This window comes from Leucoraja erinacea, chromosome 33, assembly GCF_028641065.1.
Source record: "Leucoraja erinacea ecotype New England chromosome 33, Leri_hhj_1, whole genome shotgun sequence".
Classification (NCBI taxonomy): Eukaryota; Metazoa; Chordata; class Chondrichthyes; order Rajiformes; family Rajidae; genus Leucoraja; species Leucoraja erinaceus.
The window spans coordinates 12,828,608-12,854,213 of record NC_073409.1 but is presented as its reverse complement, the minus strand read 5'-3'; the positions used below and the strand labels follow the sequence as shown (position 1 = coordinate 12,854,213).

The window sequence follows — 25,606 nt, the reverse complement described above, 5'->3', positions numbered from 1 at the left end:
AAAGGCAGCAAGAAATCAGCAAGCGGATTGACGGCAGGAGAGTGGACGTTGTCTATGTAGACTTTAGAAAGACCTTTGACAAGGCCCTGCATGGTAGGTTAATTGGAAAGGTTAGATCACATCGAATCCAAAGTGAGCTAGCCAAGTTGATTCAAAATTGGTTTGGTGGAAGGAGTCAAAGAGTGGATGTTAGTTTGTTTTTCCAGTTTGGAAGTCTGTGATCAATTGAGTGCTGCGGGTGGTGGTGCTGGGTCCACTGCTTTTTTTTTTTTTTTTTTTTTTTTTTTTTAATTACACGTTAAAGATCATTTTTGATTCAGCATTTGACGTTCAAATTCTGCCAAATAGCCTCAATTCTACTTCCATGCAAAATTAACCTAAAATAGAAAAATATCGAATGCAGATATGGGAAAAAACAAACTGCTCTCTCCCTCCATATGTGACAGACATGTACATCCCTTTGCTTTTAAAGGAATGTTTCCACATTGCAGCAATGACCACGCCTGAATGCACCATTGGCTATAAAGTGATTGAGAGATGCTGAAAGGATTCGAAAGGTGTCAAGAAATTCTAGATGCCTTTATTTCAAGGAATGCTTCCAAACACGACACGGTCATGATGGCACAGCGGTAGAGTTGCTGCCTTACAGTGAATGCAGCACCAGAGACCAGTGTTCAACCCCGACTATGGGTGCTGTCTGTACGTTCGCCCCGTGACCTGCGTGGGTTTCCAGAGATCTTTGGTTTCCACTCACACTCCAGAGACGTACAGGTTTGTAGGTTAATTGGGTTGGTAAATGTAAAAATTGTCCCTAGTGGGTGTAGGAAAATGTTGTGCGGGGATCACTGTTCAGCGCGGGCCCGGTGGGTCGAAGGGCCTGTTTCCGTGCTGTATCTTAAAACTAAACTGATCTGCTATTTTAGATCAGAAATAGTGGGGAAAATCCACCTTTCCATCCAATTTTTCCTGTGCAATTGCAGTTATCAAGCAATGGGTAGAAATGTATCTTCCCACCTATTATTCCTTCAAGTATTTTAAATGTAGGGATATTTGCAACTTATGGAGAGGAACACTGCACATGAGCCATTTAGTTATATAAAGATCAGTTCATCTTTAGTGTTTTGGGGAAGTTCAAGCAGGGAGTTACTGAAATACTGGAATTGTTAAGATGATTATTAAGACTTTACCACAGCAGGCTGTGGAGGCCAAGTCAGTGGTTATTTTTAAGGCAGAGATAGATTCTTGATCAGTAAGGCTGTCAGAGGTTATGGGGAGAAGGCAGGGGAATGAGGTTAGGAGGGAGAGATAGATCAACCATGATTGAATGATGGAGTAGATTTGATGTGTCGAATGGCCTAATTCTACTCCTATCACTTATGACCTTATGAAGAGTGATCATGGAAACTCTTGGGAGGAGAGTCAGAAGAGCTGCAACCTCATGGAACCATGAAGGAACAATCCTTCAAGATCCATGTGTTCAGAGATCAAATTCTTAGTTGACGGTTTTCTTGACTCAGGAATTCTGCTACGACAGGCAATAATTTAAAAATAGACATGGGCAGATAAACAGGAAATGGGTTGCATGAAAGCAAGTACACTTGTGTATGGATGATGCATACAATGCGATACCTGCAATTATTCTACTTAGTTGGTTAATGAATTATTACATCAGAATGCAGCTGCTCCCAGACTTAGAATTGCTGTGCAGGCTAGAATTGCTCACTAGGTTTAAAGCTGGACAATTAGAGGGACACATTCTCCTCCTCTCTTCTTTCTCCCTTTTCCCAGTGCCCTCTCACTTCGTATCTCAGTTTACTGGTCTCAACCACCTCATCTTCACCATTGATGTCCAATCTTTCTACACCTCCATCCACACTAGCATGGTCCAAGCTTTTCACTTTTTTTTTCTTGAAGAGGCCCAACCAGACCTGGCCACCACTACAAACCTGGCTAAATTTGTTCTTAAATTGAACAATTTCTCCTTCAACTCCTTTCAATTTCTTCATTTCAAAAGAAATTGCCAGTGGAAAGTTACATGAAACCAAGCTTTGCTCATCTCCAGAGAACAGCGTAGAGCTCTCTATTCAGGCCCCCTCCCTCACCCATTTCTCTGTTGCATTGATGACTGCATGGGTGTCACTTCCCACACTAAGAACTCTAATCTCTCAATTCTTCTGCTACCAATTTCCACCCTGTTCTTAATTTTACATGGCTCATTTCAGACTTCCTAACACAGGTACTATAACAACATTTAACAGGCATTTGGACAGATAGCTGGATAGGAAATATTTTGATTTTTAGTTTAGAAGGATTTAAGGGGATTAAGATTTATCTTCATAAAAATAGCAGAAAGTTAACTAGTCCTGCAAACATTATGACCAAATGTATCAGGAGATTGAAGTTCACCATATTGTTTAAAACAAATGGCATGGCTTCCAGAGGAAATAGTTGAATTCTGCATCTAGTAGATTACATGTCCTATGCTATTGCAGATCAATCAAGAGTAGTTTCAAATTAACATGGCTAGTTCTGTTCAATAGCCATCCCAAATATCAACCAATATAGTGCCCTCCATAATGTTTGGGACAAAGACCCATCATTTATTTATTTGCCTCTGTACTCCACAAATTGAGATTTGTAATATTAAAAAATCATGTGGTTAAAGTGTACATGGTCAGATTTTAATAAAGGCCATTTTTATACATTTTGGTTTCACCATGGATACATTTCAGCAGTGTTTATACTAAGTCCCCCCCATTTTTGGGCACCATAATGTTTGGCCAGTACCTTCAGCAGCCATACATGCCCAGGCCATAACACCCCCACCACCGTGTTTCACAGATGAGGTGGTATGCTTTGGATCTTGGGCAGTCCTTTCTCTCCTCCATACTTTGCTCTTGCCATCACTCCGATATAAGTTAATCTTTGTCTCATCTGTCCACAAGACCTTTTTCCAGAACTGTGGTTGCTCTTTTAAGTACTTCTTGGCAAACTGTAACCTGGTCATCCTATTTTTGCAGCTAACTAGTGGTTTGCATCTTGTAGTGTAGCCTCTATTTCTGTTCATGAAGTCTTCTGCGGACAGTGGTCATTGACAAATCCATACCTGACTCCTGAAGAGTGTTTCTGGTCTGCCGGACAGGTGTTTGGGGATTTTTCTTTATTATAGAGAGAATAATTCTGTCATCAGCTGTGGAGATCTTCCTTGGCCTGCCAGTCCCTTTGCAATTAGTAAGCTCACCAGTGCTCTTTCTTCTTAATGATGTTCAAACAAATGAGTTTTGTAAGCCTAATGTTTGGCTGATGTCACTTAAGTTTTATTCTTGTTTCTCAAACTCAGAATGGCTTCTTTGACTTTCATTGGCACAACTTTGGTCCTCATGTTGATAAACAGCAATAAAAGTTTCCAAAGGCGATGGAAACACTGGAGTAAAGACTAGGTGCTGAGAGCTCTGTTACACGTGCATTGGAACATGCAATTAAACACACCTGACAAATTACAAACCACCGTGAAGCCACGTGTCCCTAACATTATGGTGCCCTGAAAAGGGGGGACTGTGTATAAACACAGCTGTAATTTCTACATGGTGAAACCAAAATGTATAAAAATGGCCTTTGTTAAAATCTGATAATGCGCACTTTAACCACATAAGATATTTTCTGCCACAAATCTCAAACTGTGGAGCACAGAGGCAAATAAATAAATGATCGGTCTTTGTCCCAAGCATTATGGAGGGCACCGTAGACCATGGTGAACTTCAAAGAAACAAGTAGAAGAATTCAGATAGATTTGCACAGTAACTTTACAAATAAAATGCAGTTTGGATGCACTTCGTGGATTTTCAATCTTTCAGCATTGGAACTTCAACAATTGGGGATAGGAAAAGGTTCCTTCTCCTTAATGATGCACAAGCTAAATAATGAATAGACAGATATGCCAAAATGTACAGTGAAGGAAGGAACGGCAAAGGTACACAAAAATGCTGGAGAAACTCAGCGGGTGCAGCAGCATCTATGGAGCGAAGGAAATAGGCGATGTTTCGGGCCGAAACCCTTCTTCAGATTGATCCACTGCGAAGGAACTGCAAATGCTGGTTTAAACCGACGATAGACACAAAAAACTGGAGTAAGAAGAAACCCAAGAAGAAACAGAGGGTTTTAAGTCCTTCCTGGTGGAGGATGGAGGTGTGGAGTGACTGAATACCCATAATAAATGAAATTTGTTGCTTTCTCCTCCATTGTCAAAGTGAGCCTAAACAAAACAGTATCTCGTATTTCGCTTGGGCAGCTTACAACCCCGAAGTATATTTCACATCTCTAACTTCAAATAACCCTGGCATTCTCCTTCTCTCCACCCCCTTCCCCCTTCTCCCCCCCCCCCCCCCCCCCCCCCCCCCCACCCCCCCCCCCCCCCCCAAGTTTGCACCAGCTTCTCGCTTTTTCACCAACACAAACAGCTAGCAACGGCCTGTTTCCTTTACCATCATTACTTTTTTGCATATCTTTCATTCATGGTTCTATATCGTTCTCTCTACATCGTCTATATCTCTCATTTCCCCTTTCCCATGATTCCGGCTGAAGGTTCTTGACCTGAAAAGCCACCTATTCCTTCTCTCCAGAGATGCTGCCTGGCCCGCTGAGTTACTCCAGCTTTGTGTCACTTCTTCCCTAAATGTCCTGTTATATTGCCCTCCCTACAAAGTACTGTTATCAGATAGAAGATAAATACCCCACTGTTAGCACCAATATCCAAGCATGTCATATTCCAATTAAATAGTGCTTCAGATTAAAAGCAATCAAAATGCAAATCCAGAAGAGCAGGTGTTCATCTATGCCAGATTGAAGGAGAAGAGTCAGGAACATATTTAAAAACTGCACTGCTATGGCGTGATAATAGAACCAGGGCAAGCTTATTCTACCACAACATATTAAAGGCCAGGTGGCTGTCATAGAAGGCTCACCCAAAATAATCTGTTCAGAGTATTCAGTAATGAGGAGCGATCATATAGAGTAGGAACAGTGATTTTGTAAGTTGGAAATCTGACCTGAAAACTGAATGTAGTACACCAAGAAGAGGCAACATCTATTTTGAGGGAACCAGTCAACATTAACCTTATCTAATCCTGAAGAGTAGATTGAATGCAAGACATGGACAGATGGAGAGGGTGGGGGAAGGGAAAGAAACTGGGTGATTGTGGGCTTGGAGGGGTGGAAATAGTTTGTGTGAAATAACTAGGTGGATCAGAAAGAGAAATGGACAGAGAGAAAGCTGGTTACCTGAAATTGTAGAATTCAGTATTCATGCTGTCTAATTAAAGACAATCGGGAAGAATACCAGACTGTTCCCCCAGTTAGCATTTGACCATGCCCTAATAGTATACAAAGCCGAATGCAGACAGGTCATTATGAGAATGGGAAGTGGAATTAAAATGGCTTGCAACCATGAACTCCAGAGAGTCATGGCAGACTTGGTGCTTGGTGTAGAGGTTGCCTGATCTGTGCTTGGTCTCACCACTGTAGAGGTCACATCAAGAGTACTGAATGTAATAGACTGGGATGGATGCAAACCTGGTTTAACACCTCACTAAATTTTACTCTCCATATCCCTCTCCTTCCAAGTCAGTTTCTCTTCCTTCCCCTTTCTACTGTCCATCACTCCAATATTGGGTTGGGTGTTCCACCTGAGATTGGAGGCTTCCCATTTGTTGCTTTATGCGAGTAAAGTTAGCAACTGCAAGATCATTTAGAAATACCAACCCACAGATGTCAGCCAACAGACACTTTCTACCTTCCTAAAACCATTATTTGGCAGCACTTAGAAGTAAGCTGGGAAGTGGAAGCAGTTTATTTGATCAAAAAGCAGAGGGAAAGACATCACCTGACGAAGCAGACGGCAGTTGTGTGAGTACATGTCCAAGATCCCACTTAAATCTGGTGCTCAGGTAGCTGAAACTTCCATCTCTTGCTGGCAAAGTGCTCTTTATTATGTCAACAGGAAGCAGGGAATTACAAATGCAGCATGTTGTTTGGAACTTTCTCAAGCAATAAAACATTGTCTGTATTCCTTGCAGTCAACTTTGGTGATTTATATTTTTGGTGCATCTGTATCATTCAGCTGTTTTTGGCTAAACATTGTGTTTCCACAGTTAATAAACTGCATGCAGGAAGTATATTGTCGAAGGCTGGTTGAGATGGCAGTGCTGCGGAAAGTGTGAGTGGGTATGACTTGACTAATTCTCCTGTTAGACTTAGTGACTCACTGTTGAGTGACTGAGATAGGAGAAATGACTCCACTTTTCCAGGGAGAAGATGCTGTATTTTTTTCTCCTCAATTTACAGGAGAAACGTTGTTTACTTAGAAATAGACAGTTTACCACGAGTCACAAACTATCCCTCCTCTAAACTCATTGACTGATAGCATTGGCAGAATTACAAGAGTTTCAAATTAAATCAGGACATGCCATCAAATTAATAACCTAGGGGTCTTGGTATGAAATAGAGGCAAAATTCCAGAACAATTCAAGTCGACAGTTGCATGTTATAAGGTGGTGAGTGGATGCAGGGTTGGATATTGTCAATTGCCTGAAGGTGAGCCTCAAAACATGCACAAAATTGAGAAATAAATGCAAAACCCACTAAGGACCATTTTAAATTAAACAATTTATTCTGATCTGTTAAGGGATGAAAATGATTTGCTGGATTTTTCTGCAGCATTCTAGATATTGCAATTAAAAATGCAAGTGAATAAAAATGATAAAGTTTGTTAAATGTTTTAATGGACAACTTTAAAGAGAGGTGGCTTTAAAATTAGGAAATTGACAATCTATGCCAAGCCAATGGATGTGTAGTCAATCTGGTACTCTGTCTAATTAACATTTAAAACTATTTTGAATGAGATGGTAAAGTCAATGGAATCCAGTTAAAGCGTAGTAACATTCAGGACAGTAATCATATCACTCTAACAAAATATATGGTGATTATACATCTCACAAGCTCTATGAACAGCTATTTAAAATAAAACAAAGTGAATATTTGAAATACTATTTTTAACATGAAGAAAATCCATGCAGTCCATCAAGCTGAGCAAGAGATTAATTACTTCAGCACCAGGGATCCGAGCAATATAGTAACAGACCCATTTGCAGCATCCCTTGTAAAAGACTCATGTTAGACGAGCAATGATATCAGTCTCAGGTTAATTCATATGCAGATTAGTGTCAGTTCACCATCACACTCTTGTAGCAGCAGTGAAGAAGATTACAGTTAGACTCTGTGATTTAGATTAAAGTGCAGCGGTAAGAAAGTATGAAGGTTTAGGAAAGCAATCTTGTTTACAGACAAGTTCCAACGATAATAATATAAAAGCTTTATGATAAACGAGACTGAATTTAATGCAATGCAAGTTGCCTAGATTAAAAAATAAAAAAAATTGGATCAAAGCATTATTCTGAGACGGGGTAAACTTAATTGCAATGGACTAAGCACAAACCCCAAATTAGATTGTGTGCGGTCAGCACTCAACTTTGATTATTCCTTCATTCTTCCCACCTATAAATTCTAACATTATCAATTGATACAACTATAAATGCACAAATCTGCACAAACAATGAATTAAGCAATCAAAGCACAAGGACAATATTCCATATTCACAATGCGAACTAACATGAAAGCACCATGCACATCACATTCAATCTAGATAAACTAGTGATACACATCTAAAGGTTTGATGCAAAAAAAAAAAAAAAATTATGCCAATGCATTTTTCTGAGGGGTTGGGGTTTGCATGCAGTTATCAGCAAGCAAACTGACCAAAGCAGTGAAGCAGATGGTAACATGCAAAAAAACTGAAACCAAATCTAAATGTGTTATCTGCATGAAGATTTACTTCAAAAATACTTTTATCCATTTACTTGACTCACAAATTGGTTTAGAACATTATCAGTTTATGAGTTTGTATTTAGGTTATTCGGCATTAGAGAGAGCACTTAATTTATTATATTCTCAAATTTCTGAAATTCTTTTTAAATAATGTATCTGGCTGAGATAGTGGATGTGCAAAATAATGCAGGGCAGAAAATGTGGCCTTACAGAGATTAGAAAATGTGAGAGAAGGCCCATGCAGCTCTTTTTCAGTCTATCTGAAGTGACTGACCATTCCTCGGGACCATCATCAAATAATAGAAAAATAAAAATGTTAATTTGGCCCGTCACTGGAGGGGATAAACATTTTCACTTTCACTAGAACAATGCACAATTCTATACCAATTCACAGCTGTTTCCACCCCTCCCCCTAATCCTACTTTCTTCCTTGCGGCACAGTCATTTAGGAAGATGTTAGTTATGCTTGTCATCCTGATAAAAATACTTCCAGTTCAGCAGGCACCAGACGCGTCCGTTGCACCATGAGATGAAAAGGTCACTTCTTTTCACGGCACTTAAAAATCCTGTTGATTTGTACATTCATTCTGTGAATCTAAGTTCATTTTCATTTGAAGTGAATGAAGTAAAAACTTTGCTCTGCGTCAGTCAGTTCATGCAGCACAGAAACAGGTCCTACGGCCCAACTCATCCATGCTGGCCAAGGTGCTTTCCTGAGCTGGTCTCATTTACCTGTATTCGGCAGTATCCAACAGTGGCTTTTAGGTCGGCACATGTGTAGTCAGGAAATGGAGAGCTGCAGATCAGGTGCAAACAGACGAGATTGGTCTACTTTAGCATCATGTTCGGCGCAGAGATTGTAGGCCAAAGGCCTGTTTCTGTGCGCTACTGCTCAATATTTTATTTTCTATTCCTCCTACTCCTATTTTCCTACTGCATGAACATGTCCAAAAGCCTTTTAAATATGTAATTGTCCCAGTCTCTACCACTTACTCTAGTAGCTCATGCTCTTTACCCCTACCCTTGGAAAAAGGCTGCAGCCAATCACTTTTCTATGCCTCTCATGATTGTGTATTTCTAAAAGATCACCCCTTCGCCTCCCTCGCTCCAGGGAAAGCAGTTCCAGTCTCTTTATAACTCAAGTCACAAGTGATGGGAAAAGCCTGGTGAATCTTTTCTTATCCCAACTTAATCACATCTTATAAAGTTAGCCTTCATGTTCTTTAGGTTAAAGTTGTACATCAGCTCTGACTCATTTAAAAAAAATACAAGTATAAACTAGGAAAGGCTCATGTGCCAAGGATGAGAATCCGTTTCAGCAATTCATGATGTTGCATAAGATACCTGGTTTAATTAAAAATGAGGGATAGGGAAATAAAATATTGATAAACTTCACCCAACAAGCCTCTCAAAATATCATGAGCAGTTTCCAATTTCATTCAGGGAGTCCCAAAAACTAAGGTAGATGGGAAATGAGGAGGAAAATACTAGCTTCCTCCGAGGCAGCTGCATGATAACACTGACTACACTCAGATTACTGAGTCACCAAAATAAGCTTAAGAAATGCCAAAACAGGAAAATGTAAACTAAAATGTTGAACTAAAGAAACAACTACATCAGAAACCAAACCAAGAAACTAAACTGACTTTGTGCTCAACCCAACTACAAAAAGAGATGGCAAGTACTTTACCTCAAAGTCTGCCACCACTGCAATCTCAAATTAATAGAAATAAACTATAGGCAAGAAAAAAAGTGATCAACATCATTCTAAAACTGAACTTCTGAGATTTTATGAAAAGGTTTATTTGTACAAATCTCATTGAATGGTCTTGCAAATAATCTGAAACTTGGGTGTACTGAAAAATCTCAAAGTATCTTGAAATAAACTTAGTTTCTATAATCTTTCTGTTCTTTAATTCAATAGAAACTGGATGATGAATGCCCTAGCTCATTTCAGGCACATTTCCTTAAAATATCACGTGGACCATAAACACTGGCAAAACCAAAGCAAAATGTAAAGTTAAAACTAATAAAAGGAACAGAGTGGGAGAAACTCAGAGCACAAATAGGCACCGAGAGGAAGGTGATCAAATGGCTTTAATCTTATGGACTAACCTCCTTATGTCATGGTTATTTTACAGGTGTATCCACAGACTTAAGTATTTAAGTTGATTAAAAAAATGCATTCTTCCCAATATAAACAAAGCTAATAAAACTGATACACCTTGTGGAGAAAGCCCACAGCCTAACTGAAAATTACTGAATGCTTGGAACACTGAAATATTCAGCAGATAACACACACAGATTTATCACAGCTCTCAGTTTCAAGGAAATCAGGTCCAAGCTCACCTTGGACGTCTTCTTCCCCACCATCACCATCCTCTTCCTCATTGTAAGCCAATTCGGCCTGCTTGTCTGCCTCGTACTCACCCACATTACCATCATCCCCATTATAATCCGCCACTTTAGAGTCATGCTGCGGATCAGCTGGGGATTCATTTTCATCAAAGAACTGGCCTGAGGAATCCAAGTCAGAAGAGAGAGAGAGAGAGAGAGATGGAGAGAGAGAGAGAGAGAGAGAGAAAGCAGAGGGGGAGAAAAAAAGAGACAGAAATCTACAATGTAAATGGAGAATAAAGAATTGTTTTTATTATAGCAAGTGGATGCCAACAGAAACCAGACCATCTTCAAAGTTTTCCTCTGGAATTCTTTAATTCTCCATAGTTTCAAAGGACAAAAAAAAAATCCAAAAGCAGGAAGTATTGAATTAAAAAATCCCAAGCCCAGTTGATAGTTTTTTCTTAGCCCCCTGACACCTTTCCCCCTTTAAATCAGTGACATGCTGCCACAGTGCTTTCCTTAGCCTGTTCAGGATGCAGAGCATTATCGGTTGGTCAATATTGTGGATTTACAGCTGTAATTAAAAAAACTGACATCAGAGAAAATTAAAACAGATGAAAGTAACAAATAGTTTATTTTGTCCAAATAACCTATGCTTGCATTCAAAAAGCCAGAGAAAACAGAGGATGATGCAAATCTGAAAATAAAAATGAAAATGCTGAAAATATTCAACAGGTCATGCATGCAGCATCTGTGGGGATAAAGAGTTAATATTTCATGTTGACAACCATTAATCAGAAAGGATAATATCCGTCTGCTGCATATTTCCAGCATTTTGTTTTTATTCCATGCCCACATTCAATTAAGAATTCACAACAACATTTGCTAATCATGGTCCCTATTAAATTCTGATATTGAGCAATAGCTATGTCAGTCAGACGAAAAATGTTCAGATCGAATGGGGTAATCTGAACCTCGTGCTCAGATTATGATAACAAATTTATGTGGCATTTACAATTATATTTAAGGCCATTAGAACTCATAACTGAGAAATTACTGACAACAATGAGACGTATCAAAGAGATATTTATAGGCTATGGACAGTCCACTGACCATTTAGTGTCATATACACCACACTTTGCAACCAGAAAATGCAAGGATTTCAGCTGCAAGGCAGCTCCACCATAACAAATCATTCCCATGATGCTATTTATTTGAACTGAATGTGTTCTGCATTTCAAAACTATTTAATGCTTCAGTGTGTAGCTCACTTTAGATTGTTTAATTTGTTTAATGGCACTTAAATATTAATTGTGGAAAAGTCTCACTTGTTCCTCCTACTGTTGGAGAAATTATATATCCCTGATAGAATTGGGTGTAGGCAAGGGGATGTTTACAATTACTGGTTGAAGCATAGAATAAAAGCAGGAAGAATATGCTAAACTACACTGAGATACTAGTTAGATCTAAGCCAGAATATTTGTTTGTCCTGGTCACCATACTAAAGGAAGGAAGTCAGAATACTAAAAAAAACAAATAAAAAAAAAGGTGCAGGGAAATTTGCCAATGTTGCCAAGAATTTTAATTATGTGTAGAGATAAGCTAAACTGGCATTGTTTTGTTTCCTTGGAACAAGATGTTCAGGGTAGTGGGGGCATTGAAGAGGGGGGGGGGGGAGGAGGAAATAAACTGTACGGAAGAAAACGTGATCAACATCATTCTTTAACTGAACTTCAGAGGTGCCAATCACAGAATGATCCAGTGTAAAGATCTCATGTAACCAGATGAAAAGGTTTATTTGTACAAATCTCATCTAATCGCCTTGCAAATAATCTGAAACTTGGGTGTACTGAAAATTCTCAAAGTATCTTCAAATAAACTTATTTCAGTGGTCTATAATCTTTCTGTTCTTCAATTCAATAGAAACTAGATGATGAATGCCCTAGTTCATTCTAGATACATTTATTTAAAATATCACGTGGACCATAAAAACTATGGCAAAACCAAAGCAAAATGTAAAGTTAAAACTAATAAAAGGAACAGAGTGGGAGAAACTGGGAGCACAAATAGGCAGAGGGAAGGAAGGTAATCAAATGGCTTTAATCTTATGGACTAACTGATTTAAAGTGGGGGGGGGGGGGGGGGGGGGGGGGGGAGGAGAGAGAATCCCTCAACACATTTACAAAGCAACATATGAGCCACAGCATACAGCCCCACTAAACAAGCACAAGGAGCAACAAATAATCTGATCTGCTCTATTTTTGCCTTACACAGACAGAGGTAAATGGCCTACTTCCATTCCTTTAATTTCTAAGGCTCTATGACAGCCACAATGGTGACAAAATTGAAACTGAAACTCAATTAACTTGAGATGTGACAAATTACAGCATAACTGACTAGGGCCGTCTTTAAACTGGTCCAATGTAGGCATGGAGGATTACATGTCTCCATCATATAATCTTCTAACCTACAAGGTGCCTTACACAAAATCATTCCCTCACATCACCTTCCTATCAACCATTCACTAACATGAAATTTCGATATATTTTGTAATATTCTGCTAATCTTCTCCTGGGTTGCTTAAAATGGAATCAATTCCTGGAGCCTCAGGCTTGGCAATCTTACAAAATATTAACTGGGAATAAAGCAAGACTACCATCAACTGCAAAATAAATTATTCTATTCACAAATGTAATAGGAAATAATTTGGTAGAGGAAGTCGAAAAGTTATCTTAATGAAATATACAAAATTCTGAAGAGGCTTATCTAAAATAAACTGGCAGAGGTGGTGGTGGAACCAGATACAAGTGCAATGTTTAAAGGTTTTTGGACATGGACTGGAATAGTACAGGAGAGGGATACAGGCCTAATGTAGGCAAAATAGGATTAGCATAGATCAGCATCACTGTCGGTAGACACAAAATGCTGGAGTAACTCAGCGGATCAGGCAGCATATCTCTGGACATCTCTGGGTGACGTTTCGGGTCGAGAACATGGACAAGATGGTCCAAAGAGGCCAAAATTTGGGCTGTATAATTCTCTGAATTTCTACTCGGTGTGAAAGGCATTTTCAGAATTTTCTACTGGATAGCTTTGGAGGAGGAATCTTTGAACATATTCAAAGTTGTGATCAATTTCTGATGTATGGGGAAACCATGAATAATGGGGATTAGGAGGAACATGGGGCAGAGGCCAAAGATCCAACATGATCTAATCAAAAAGCACAAAAGATTGAGGCATCTTAAGTACTGCTCCTATTGCTCTATCTTCTGTGAACTGAAACACACCTTATCATCCAAGTTTGGGCCTCCCAACATGCTACACCTGACATTTACAGTTTGGCTTCTCACCTTGTGTAGCACCACAGCATTTGCTGTAATCACACAATCTTAACAAGCTTACTCAAACAGATATTGACATCTTCCATTGTGGACATCAAGTTCATAAATAGAATTGAATGCCAGGGACAGAATCCATGTCTTTAAAGTGGGTAATATAACCTATTATCATGGTCCAATTATCTATTATCCTTTAACCACAATCAACTAAAGACTGTGTTTTGGCTTTCTGTACAGTATCACTGGATATCTTTATTTTATCACTGAACAAAATTAATTGTTAAGATAGTTAATGACATTATGTATTTGCCGTGGACACCATCTAGATAGGTCACTGCTATACATGGTCCCACCCAGTTAGTTGTTTAAAGCGAGCCTGTAGCCCACTGACATCCAATTGTCTGCTCCTGCAACTGCTGAAGGGTGTTATTTAATAACACCGCTCCAATCTGATCCAGCCGTAAGGGATTTCCATGCTTCCTATCTGCAACACAAGGACACTGTTCACACACCATGCGTGGTTTCATAAAATCCTCCAAGGTGGTTATATTTTCTTTATGAATAGATATCGGTTAAAAAAAAAGTATATTGTTAAAGACACCAGAAAATTGCAAGAGATCCTTGAAATTGATTTGTTGCAAAGATTATGATAAACCAATGTTTAAAATGTCTCATTTAAAATGTGTTAACTCAGAGATGTGTACTGAAAGAGCAGGTTTAGTTTTTTTTTTTGGTTTTACAGTGGCATTTAACACGCTGCAATAAATGAGTGGCGTAATGCAGAAACTGGGACGTGTTGCAAATTAGCTCCCCATGAAAAGCACAGTTGTTGATGCAATCATTACGCACAAAGAACACTCACCTCGTTGACCTTTAACGTGCTCTCTCAGCTCATTTGCTTTCTCATGGACTTTCCCACCCTGCCGATGAAAATGATTTGACAATGCTTGGCCAGGAATTAAGTGTGGAGCTTGATTAGATGGCAGCTGCATGACAGACTCCTTTGTTAATTGCATTAATTTTCCTTGATGCTGCTTATCCAAGACTATATTTGTGAGACAAAGGAACACATTTTAATTCAGAGGTATCTTTTCGTAATGCGGTTATCACATTATGTATGCAAACAGAACACAAATTTCAGATTATGAAGATAGTCACAAAAACCTGGAGTAACTCAGGACAGGCAGCATCTCTGGGGAGAATAAATGGGTGTCGTTTCGGGTCGAGACCCTTCTTCAGATTGGTTAGGGATAAGGGAACGAGAGATAGACGGTGATGTGGAGAAATAAAGAACAATGAATGAAAGATGCAAAAAAGTAACAATGATAAAGGAAATTAGCCATTGTCAGCTGTTTGTAGGGTGAAAATGAGAAGCTAGTGCGACTCAGGTGGGGGAGGGATAGAGAGAGAATGCCGGAATTACTTGAAGTGAGATAAATCAATATTCATGCCACTGGGCTGTCAGATGCCTTTCCTCCAATTTGCGTTTAGTCTCACTCTGACAATGGAGGAAACCTAGGAAAGGGTAGGAGAATTAAAGTGTCCAGCAACCTGGAAATCAGGTTGGTTCACGGGTGCTGAGCAAAGGTGTTCTGCGAAACGATCGCCCAGTCTGCATTTGGTCTCGCCAATGTATAACCGTCCACATCTTGAGCAATACAAATACAGTAGATGAGGTTGGAGGAGGTACTAGTGAACCTCTGCCTGGGGAGGGGGTGGTTTGGATGGGAAGGGATGAGTTAAGGATGGGAAGTTGAGTTCTCTCTTCTTTCCTTTCCTAACACCAGTATTCTACATTATTTTACAGGCCTGGCTCTTGTTACATCTGCCTGCTGAGAATCAGTAAATGATACTGGGAGGGGGCGAGTGTGGCACTGGGTTGGTGAAAGGGTGAGGGAATAGACGAAAATGAGGAACTGATGGACATGCTAATTGAAACACAAGTAGTAGTTCAGCCAGTGCCATGAGCCGAGACAATTCAGGTTGTTACACAGATTTAAATATCTGGAAATGCCTAAATAACTGTGTTAAAGACCGAGTGCTCCACAAATGACATTTACCTTGCTGCTGATTCTGAGACTCTCCAAATTCATCTGCTCTGACATGAACTTCATCATCTTCCATGTTGGCTTGGTCGTCAAGGTCTCCAGGATTTGGCATGTTTACATTGACTTGTTTCTCTGCTTGATTATCATGCTGCACAGCGAGCTTGGGTGGAGCCTGCATAGCCGGACCCCGATGGTCAGGCTTTACGTCATTCTCCATGCTGTTAGCTGGTGGTTTTTCGATCCTTTCAAAGTTCATCTTGTCTTTGTGATCTGAAGGAATAATTTAGTACGACGTTAATCATTTAGGCTCTATCCATTTAAACAAAAACAGTAAAAACTAATTAGATGAAACTTTAGTTAGATAAAATGATCCACACTTGGCATCTACACAATTCTGTAGATAAGACCTGGGGGGGGGGGGGAAAGAGGGGAAGAGAGAGGGAACACACACGCGCGCGAAGGAGTTAATGTCCACTGACAAATGAAAAAACTTCCATCATATAATCAGGCCAAAATTGTGAAATAGACATCTTGGTCTCATAGTTGGCATCTTCTGTATTGCCATTACTCATCACCCTTGGGCAGAATTAGCAATAGTTACAAAAGTTACTGGACCTATAATCAAAGTTTAACTCTTCCATTTACAATTAACTGTGATCGATTATGTATTAATGTGGCACAGAAACGGGAGACACATTTCAGGACCCTTGTAAGGTGAGGAATAGCTATGGAGCTAAATTCCAGAGTATTCTCATAACAAAGACTCTCTTAGGTAAAGAAAATGAATTTTGCATTTCAGCCTGGAAAGGAAGCAAATGCAACGTGAACTTATCAAGCTACAAAGATTATGGACTAGACCAGGTGCGGACACGTTGGCCCCGTCACCAAGGCAATATTCTACCACTGACCCATAGCCCCCAAGTGCGCAGGCGCAGCTGAGAGGTTCCCGTTGTTACGCCAGAGATCCCCGTTGTGACGCGAGTCACGGCAACCCTCCTCCAACTGCGCCTTGCCATTCCTCTTCATAGGCCTATCCTCCTCCATGCCTACTCATCCCCCAGCAGTCTCACCCACTCTTCACCCTCCCTCTTCTTTCCCCTCTCCTCCTCCCCTCCCACTCCTTTCCCCTGCCTCAGCCACTCCGTCCCTCCGTAACCCCTCTCCTCACCCCCCTCCTCTCCCTGCTCCTTCAACCTCCCCCACTTCCCTCCTCTTCTTTTATCCCCACTACTCTCCCTCTATCCCCATCCTCCCACGCTATCCCCCCTCCTCCCACACTAACCCTCCTCGCCTCCCCCCACCCTACCCCCCTCCTCTCCACTATCCCCTGCCCCTCCCCACTCTCTCCCCCCCCCCCCCCCCCCCCCGCCACAATGAAAATAGCGATGTTTTTTTTTAAATGAAACGTCTTTACTATTCCCCCCCCACCACCACCACAATGTATATCGTGATTTTTCTTTAAAATAACCTAAACACAATGTTAGCTGTTACTGAAAATGGAAGATTGATTAAAACAGTTTTTGAAAATCGCAATTTTTTAATGCAAATGAGGTTCAGGATCCCATTGTGACATCGACAAACGTGACTGATGGGCAGGGCAAGTGGAAAAGTGGTTTGAAAAGTGTTTTCTATAAAGTTAAAAATGTCAATAACTTGTAAAATATAACATGAATCCGAACGAAACTGGTTTCATTTACATCCCAGGACAAAGGTGAGTAACGTGGGCCACAAAATTGTAGCGCTGTCACGTACAGTTTTGGCGGGGTTTTGGGATCTCACGCACATACAAACAAACAAACAAGATGAGTTATAGATAGATATAGATATAAAATTAAAAAATATTAATTAAATTAATATAATTTATTTAAACAGTGGTCCTAAGATGTGGACATCTAGCACTTGCCCCACACCTGCCCTTCATGTCTTTATACTTTATTATGTCCCCTCTACTCTTTTGATCTATGCGAGGGATCTCAATCCAAAACATCAACAATGCATTTTTCTTCACGGAAGCTGCTCGACCCAGTGCGTTCCTTCAGCAGATTGCTTGATGCTCCAGTTCCCAGCATCTGCAGTGCTTCATATTTCCAGGTCTCTACTCTTAAATACTGCGGTCATAAGGAAAACTCAGGAAGATCGAATCAAAATGGGCTGAATGGCCTTTCTCAGTAGACACAAAATGCTGGAGTAACAGCAGGACAGGCAGCTTCTCTGGGCCAAAAAAAAAAAAAAGGAAAAGGTTGACGTTTCTGGTCGAGACCCTTCAGACCAAGTCAGGGGAGAGGTTGGTACAGAGATAAGGAAGTGAACGGTGTGAAACAGAGACAAGAGGATGGAGAAAGGAAAATGTAGAATAGATCATTGTAGCTAGAAGGCAACAACAAACATCACCCATTGCTTCTATCCAGAGATGCTGCCTGTCCCACGGAGTGAAGTTCAAGTTACATTTATTGTCACTTGCACCAATTGGTACAGTGAGATTTGAGTTACCATATAGCCATACAAATAAAAACACAATACACAATAGAGTTTAACATGAACATCCCCACAGTGGAATCAACGTTTCCCCACTGTGAGGGAAGGCATCTTCCTCTTTATTCACCCATGGCCGGGGCCTTTGAACCCTTCACCCTTGGAGTAAAGACACATCTCCGACCAGCTAAGTGACTAGGAAACGGTTTCCCCCACCTCCCCCCCACCCCATAAAAGAGACTATGAAGCCTTTAAAACATCATTTTAGACACTAAAAATAACAAAATGGGTGAAAGGACGGACAGCTGCTGGCGAGGCTGCCACTCTCCATGGCGCCACACAATACTACAGCATTGTGGCTATCTTTGGTTTAAACCAGCATCTGCAGTACCTTCCTACAATATACAGGCCTTCCTCCGGCGTGTCTACGAACATTAAAAAAACTGCTCTAAATGCTATTTTGCGTACAAGTTTCCCTACTCTCAGATTACCACAAGATGGCACTGCAACCAGTGTTTTGCTACAATGTTTTTCCCATTTTCCTGTCCCAACCCTTAGCATTCAATGTAAAAGAAACAAAAATTGCATTTTAATGCAGCACATCTGTCTTTCAGTGAGCCTCATTTGTTGGGGGCATGGTGAGTAACTTAAAATGCCTGTAGCTATGGGGTACAAATATGCAGAACTGTAATATAAAAACCCATCTACCTCATTAACGTCCTTTTGGGAATGAAATAGGCCATTGTTATACAGTCTGCCCTGTACAGAACTTCAAGCGCAATGCAGTAGACACTCTGTTGACAAAGCTCCGCATGGTAGGCTGCTCTGGAAGGCTAGATCATATGGGATCCAAGGAGGGGGTAACTGATTGGATAGAAAATTGGCTTCTAAAAAGAAAGCAGAGAGTGATGGTGGAAAGTTGCTTTTTGGACTGGAGGCCAGCGACTAGTGGTCTGCCTCAGGGCAAGGTGTTGCCTCAATGCGAGCTGTTGCATTTTAGGAAGTCTAACAAGAGCAGGACCTACAGTACACAGTGAATGGCAGGGCTCTGGGGCATGTTATATTTCCATTTGTTTTCAGGATAAGAGAAACATGTACTATTTAGAAGAACATTATAATGGTTGTTATCTGTAATTTATCAGTAAGACAATTAGCCTGAACATTCACTTTTTGGATGATTCAGAGAACATTCCACTGAGTTTAGAACTTTCAAACAGCATGATGCAACGACTGAAGGAACCATGGCACTAACCTACTAGTGTGCACTTCATGGTACATTAGGGAACTTTACAGTCTCTTAGCTGGGGTAAACTGTCAAAGGTAAAACGACAAGCAAGCATTTACGTGAATTCACAAAGGGGGTGCTTGGAAGAGAGTAATTTAATATAAAGATTATAGTAGGAAGGAAGATTAAATTTCCTGCACCCAACCATTGGCTCTTACTGCAGAAAATGGGCAGAGGAAAAATAGTTCATGGAAGCAGATTAACATTGCCAGCTCATCTCATCAGGTTCCTACAGACTCCCGAATAGAACACAATGAAACTAAATACATTTATCAATATTTACATAAATGCTAAACAATTTGGGAAATTTCCAACTAATTTTATGATATGATACAAGTCGTAATGAAATGGCAACATTCAAGTGTATTCATACAAAATGTATAAAAGAGAACGGCAGATGCTGGTTTAAATCAAAGTTAAACACAAAATGCTGGAGTAACTCAGCAGGTCACGCAGCATGTCTGGAGGGAAGGAATGGGTAACGTTTCAGGTCGAGACCGATGTCAGGGGAGTAGGCGGGACAAAGATAGAATGTAGTCAGGAGATGTAGATAGAATGTATTCATAAAAATGTGTCCCTTATACATACCAACCAACATATCCATGGACTTTCCCTGTTCATTTTCTTCTATCCCAGGCATTCCAGCATCATCATCTGCTTTGCCCACATCTGTAAAAACAATATTAGAATTTTAAATAATCACATTACCAAAAAGAATTAATTTGGCAAAAAGATCATGATCAAGCCAAAAGACAACTTAATTTGCAACAAGGTTTCTGAGACGTGGATGGTTGGCCAAGTTTATCGTCGGTCGAACCATAGTTGATGAAAAGTGATGGGGGGGGGGAGTGAGCTTTCCCTGCACCACTCACTCCCATGACTGGGATAATGACATGCCCTCAGTTGAGAGAGCAAATTACAGAACATCGACTTCCATGAACAAAATACCAAATAGCTAAAGTGCCCTAGACAGAATTCCGTGAAATGGTAGTGCTCTGTAAGGTGACAGATATTGGAGCAGTAGGGAGCTATAAAGCTATCCTTCAACTGCTGGAGTCCCTGCGGTACATCATTCATACTGCAGCCATTTGTATCATTGGTTCTAACGTTGGCGTTTGGTCCAAAGGAAAACAATATAAACGAGACGTGGGTCACCTTGCCTGTCGAGGCTGCTTTTCCATTGGCAGACCTCCAACATGTGTCTTTTTTTGTACTATTCCTACATCCGTCCATTTTCTTCATACCTTGAAATCTGTCAATCCCTGGTCTGAATAAACTTCATGACGTAGTCTCCACAGCCCTCCGGAAAGGAGAATTCCAATGATTCACTGTTGCCGGAAGAAATTGCTCATCTTTGTTCTGAGATCACATCTCCTCATTCTAGAATCTTCAGTCAGTGGGAACAGCCACTCTCGATAAAAGATTCTCACTGTTTTCATTTACAGTGAGAGTGCCTCTCATTCAAATGGCAAATTCACCATCCTGGGACAGGTCGAATTAATCTTCACTGCGCAACCTTTATGGCAAGATGTTGGAGCAAGTACATTCTTTTTTAGGCCCAAACTATTCATAATAGGAGTAGTCTCACCATGAACCTCTACAATTGGAGTAAGATTCAAAGGCTCTTGTATATAGCTAATATACTATTTATCTTCCTAACTATTTGTTGCATCTGCATGTTGGTTTTCGGTAATTTATATACAAGTCATTTGTGTATTTCCAAAGTATTCTTATCCGTGCTCCAAAGGGGATGATCACATTTTCCCACAACTATCTACTGTATTTTTGCCCACTCACTCAGCATGTCACGTAGCCTAGAAACATAGAAATTAGGTGCAGGAGTAGAGGCCATTCGGCCCTTCGAGCCTGCACCGCCATTCAATATGATCATGGCTGATCATCCAACTCAGTATCCCGTACCTGCCTTCTCTCCATACCCCCTGATCCCCTTAGCCACAAGGGCCACATCTAACTCCCTCTTAAATATAGCCAATGAAGTGGCCTCAAATACCCTCTGTGGCAGAGAGTTCCAGAGATTCACCACTCTCTGCGTGAAAAAAGTTCTTCTCATCTCGGTTTTAAAGGATTTCCCCTTTATCCTTAAGCTGTGACCCCTTGTCCTGGACTTCCCTAACACCGGGAACAATCTTCCTGCATCTAGCCTGTCCACCCCTTAAGAATTTTGTAAGTTTCTATAAGATCCCCTCTCAATCTTCTAAATTCTAGAGAGTATAAACCAAGTCTATCCAGTCTTTCTTCATAAGACAGTCCTGACATCCCAGGAATCAGTCTGGTGAACCGTCTCTGCACTCCCTCTATGGCAATAATGTCCTTCCTCAGATTTGGAGACCAAAACTGTACGCAATACTCCAGGTGTGGTCTCACCAAGACCCTGTACAACTGCAGTAGAACCTCTCTGCTCCTATACTCAAATCCTTTTGCAATGAAAGCTAACATGCCATTCGCTTTCTTTACTGCCTGCTGCACCTGCATGCCTACCTTCAATGACTGGTGTACCATGACACCCAGGTCTCGCTGCATCTCCCCTTTCCCAATCGGCCACCATTTAGATAATAGTCTGATTTCCTGTTTTTGCCACCAAAATGGATAACCTCACATTTATCCACATTATACTGCATCTGCCAAACATTTGCCCACTCACCCAGCCTATCCAAGTCACCCTGCAGTCTCCTAGCATCCTCCTCACAGCTAACACTGCCCCCCAGCTTAGTGTCATCCGCAAACTTGGAGATATTGCCTTCAATTCCCTCATCCAGATCATTAATATATATTGTAAATAGCTGGGGTCCCAGTACTGAGCCTTGGGGTACCCCACTAGTCACTGCCTGCCATTGTGAAAAGGACCCGTTTACTCCTACTCTTTGCTTCCTGTTTGCCAGCCAGTTCTCTATCCACATCAATACTGAACCCCCAATGCCTTGTGCTTTAAGTTTGTATACTAATTTTTTTATGTGGGACCTTGTCGAAAGCCTTCTGGAAGTCCACTGAGTTACTCCAGCTTTGTGTCAACTTTCATCCCCACTCATTGTTTTTAACCAATTCTCTACAATTATCCACAATTTCATGTGCCACAACCTTGATGGAAAATCCATTAAGTGGGGCATCAAAGCTTTCTGAAAGTCCAAATACACCTAATCGATTGTATGAGTCACAAACAAAGAAATTCAGTGTATTGGTCAATCATGATTTTCTTTTCATGAATGGAATTTGAAACTGCATAGTTTTATTATTCTTTAGTGTTTTGCTATTTCATTTATTTAATTGATTCCAACAGTTTCCTGCTAAAATAAAATCTGAAAAGAAATAACTGCACTGAGGAAGGAGTTACATTTGTAAAGCCTTGTATCATCAACTATTTGTCATGGACCAACCACATTGATATTATGATTAACAAAGCAATGTCTCTAATTCAGAACATTAAGGTTCAGCAGTACTTCAACTACTCTTTCCAATTTCTACAGATGCACTGTAGAAAGTGTCCTTTCAGAATGCATTACAGCTTGGTTTGGCAACAGACCTCAAGAACCCCCTCCTCAGTACATCTCAAAAGCCAGCCTCCACCTATTGACTCCACACCTACACTTCGTGCTGCCTCAGGAAAGCAGCCAACATCATCATCAACATGATTTTCTATCACATGTACTTGATGGAAAACACATACCATCAGATTCAGGAACTGGTTCTTCCCTGCCGCTACCAGACCACTGAACAGACTTCTCGAAAGCTAGGGTGTAATTCCAATCTTCCAACTATCTTCTTGCCGACCTTGCACTATTGGAATGCTTAAATGCCGTAACACTATTTTCTGCACACTGATATGTTTTTCTCTATACTACTTATGCATGGCTTGGTTGGACTCGTGTATAGAATGATTGGAATACATGCAAACAAAGTTTTTCACTGCATCTCAGTTACATGTGAGAATAATAAACCAATAACAATACCTTGAGAAAGTACCTCAGAACAGGAAACAGATTTCAACACACCAATGGAAGAATATTTATAGCTTAGGAAGCAAAAGAAAGAAAAAGTTCAAAGAGAAGAAACATTCCTTGCAACCTGCCAAACAATAGAAGATATACTTTAATAGCCTTTCCAAGTTATGGGATTGGCCTAGTCTTGGGCTCTCGAGTTGGAGGTTGAGGGTGGGGTAGCTGGCAGAATGACAAGACAACTAAAACTATTTTTGGAGATAACTTTAGGAACTCCCTCAAGAGCAGGCTGCACACAAGGCTAAAGATGGCAATAAATGAAACACTACTTAAACTGAATTCAGAAGTTAATAACTATAGATTTGTTAATAAACTGGCATTGCAAGTATTAAAGGAGCACTAAAAAGCAGAGAAATGGGTGGTTTATTATTCACGATAGTTTCTTTGCTAATTATGAACATTTCAGAAATCAAACTCACACTGAAGCTAAGACGAAGTACAAAACAACATTAATAAAAGATAGTTGGGCTGAAGAAGCCTTTAGAACGATGATAGTGTTTTGAAGGTGATTTATATTTAATCAAAACCGTTTGTGTCCTGCAGAGTGCACACAGTTGATTACAAGTATGCTCAAATTAAGGTATTTTAAGTCAAATACACTTAGTGCCAAACTATTTTCTCACTCAAAGCTTTGACCTCAATCAGTAAGTTGATGCAAAGGTGATTATGCACATCTACAGCTCTAAGGGGAACTAATTATTACAACATTCTCATCAACTTGAGGTGGAACTTCATTATAACATTTGATTACAAGAATCAGAATTGCATTCCCATTTCCTTGGAAAGGAATATTTTGCATATTGCATTAACATAATACAAATGGAATAATTAATTTCTCTGAAGCTTAATTTTACACTCGAAAAATGAACCTGAAAGAAAATTACATTATATTTATGAAATCTGGGGTTTCCATTATGACACACACAAAAATATTCAAACACATTTACCTGACAGGTAGAAGAATACTGGTTAGATTGTACAAGGACATGACTTATTACATGTGTTTCTTACTTAATAATTCCATATCGTTGTCCTGATGAGATTGCAGTTTGCTTCCATCAAGGTTAACGACAGGTTTATTGCTCTTAACAATCTGTTGCAAATTCTCAGGATTTACTTTGGCTTTGCTGTAATCCACGTCAGATTCCCGAGCATCACGTGCTTCCTCCTTCTCCTCTCCGGCCTGTGCAGCAAATTCAAAAACGGTAGGTGTAATTAGAGGCAAAGTAACATTGGCAAGCATTAATAAACCACAAACACTTTCTCAGTTGAGAAACTTTCCTTGCCCACAAGATCAATTTCTTCTGTGCACTTTGTACTCTTGTGAGTTTACACCAAAGATAGATCTCTAGACACAAAGTGCTGGAGTAACTCAGCGGGTCAGGCAGCATCTCCAGAAAAAAGGAGTGGGTGATGTTTAGAGTCGAGACCCTTCTTCTGACTTCTTGTACCCGTTAAAGCAAATAATTCTGGAGAGGAGATGTTTTAAATGTTATGGTGGCTCATTGCATTCCGCATAAGGAAGTCAGAATTACCGACTTACAGTAGAACAAGTTGATTTTTCCTTCACATCTTAACAAGTAACATTGTTGTGCATTCACTCAGTGGACAGTCAGGAGACGCGAGATTCAGAAGCACAATAGGGCATTTATAAGGATATAATCAGTAAAGAGTAATCGCTGATCAATGAAAGCAATTATCATTAAGGATACGGAAAGAGGAATGAGACTCAATAACACTCGCTTTATCCATCACCTGGTGCAATCACATATACTCCGCTTTCATAACCAAAACCAATACTACAGTAGAGGTGATAAACGGCATTACAATGATTCAGAATTTTAATGATTCTGCATCTGATTCACTAGATAGTATTTGATATGTACGTTTTCCACTCACCAGGGCCCAATTCCTGAACTCCATTTCCACCAAATGGGCCCCAGTTCCTGCCCTACCTTTCTACCTGCCATGGCCACAATTATTATTATGCTGCTTCAATTGGTGCACAGACAAATTTACCATACTGTGGAACATATATATTTTTTAAAGTGAATTAAAAAAGTGTTGCGGTATTAATATAAATACATCCAATAATCCAGAAAATCTGTCAATCCGGCACTAAAATGCCCAACATACCAGATTATCCAAGCAGAACTGTGATTTTAGAGGCGACATGAATATTAGGAACTTATGCACCAACTCCAAAGGCTAACCATGCATGAAGTAAATGAC

The 25,606-nt window shown here is 40.2% G+C and overlaps 1 protein-coding gene across 8 annotated transcripts in view; it reads right to left on the bottom strand.

Annotated features, from left to right (window-relative positions):
• Nucleotides 1–25,606, bottom strand: part of golm2 (golgi membrane protein 2) — a 65,395-nt gene that overhangs the window by 2,581 nt on the left and 37,208 nt on the right. For 2 of the 8 annotated variants that reach the window (XM_055661373.1, XM_055661380.1), the window contains 5 exons: nucleotides 24,386–24,557; nucleotides 19,950–20,030; nucleotides 15,617–15,874; nucleotides 14,419–14,601; nucleotides 10,228–10,395 (listed from right to left, as the gene is read on the bottom strand). In XM_055661373.1, coding sequence (XP_055517348.1) covers nucleotides 10,228–10,395; nucleotides 14,419–14,601; nucleotides 15,617–15,874; nucleotides 19,950–20,030; nucleotides 24,386–24,557 — 862 coding nt within the window. Of the gene's footprint in view, nucleotides 1–5,878; nucleotides 5,979–8,610; nucleotides 8,675–10,227; nucleotides 10,396–10,571; nucleotides 10,793–14,418; nucleotides 14,602–15,616; nucleotides 15,875–19,949; nucleotides 20,031–24,385; nucleotides 24,558–25,606 lie in introns of those variants that run through there. The other 6 variants (XM_055661375.1, XM_055661374.1, XM_055661377.1 and 3 more) reach the window with 6 other exon arrangements.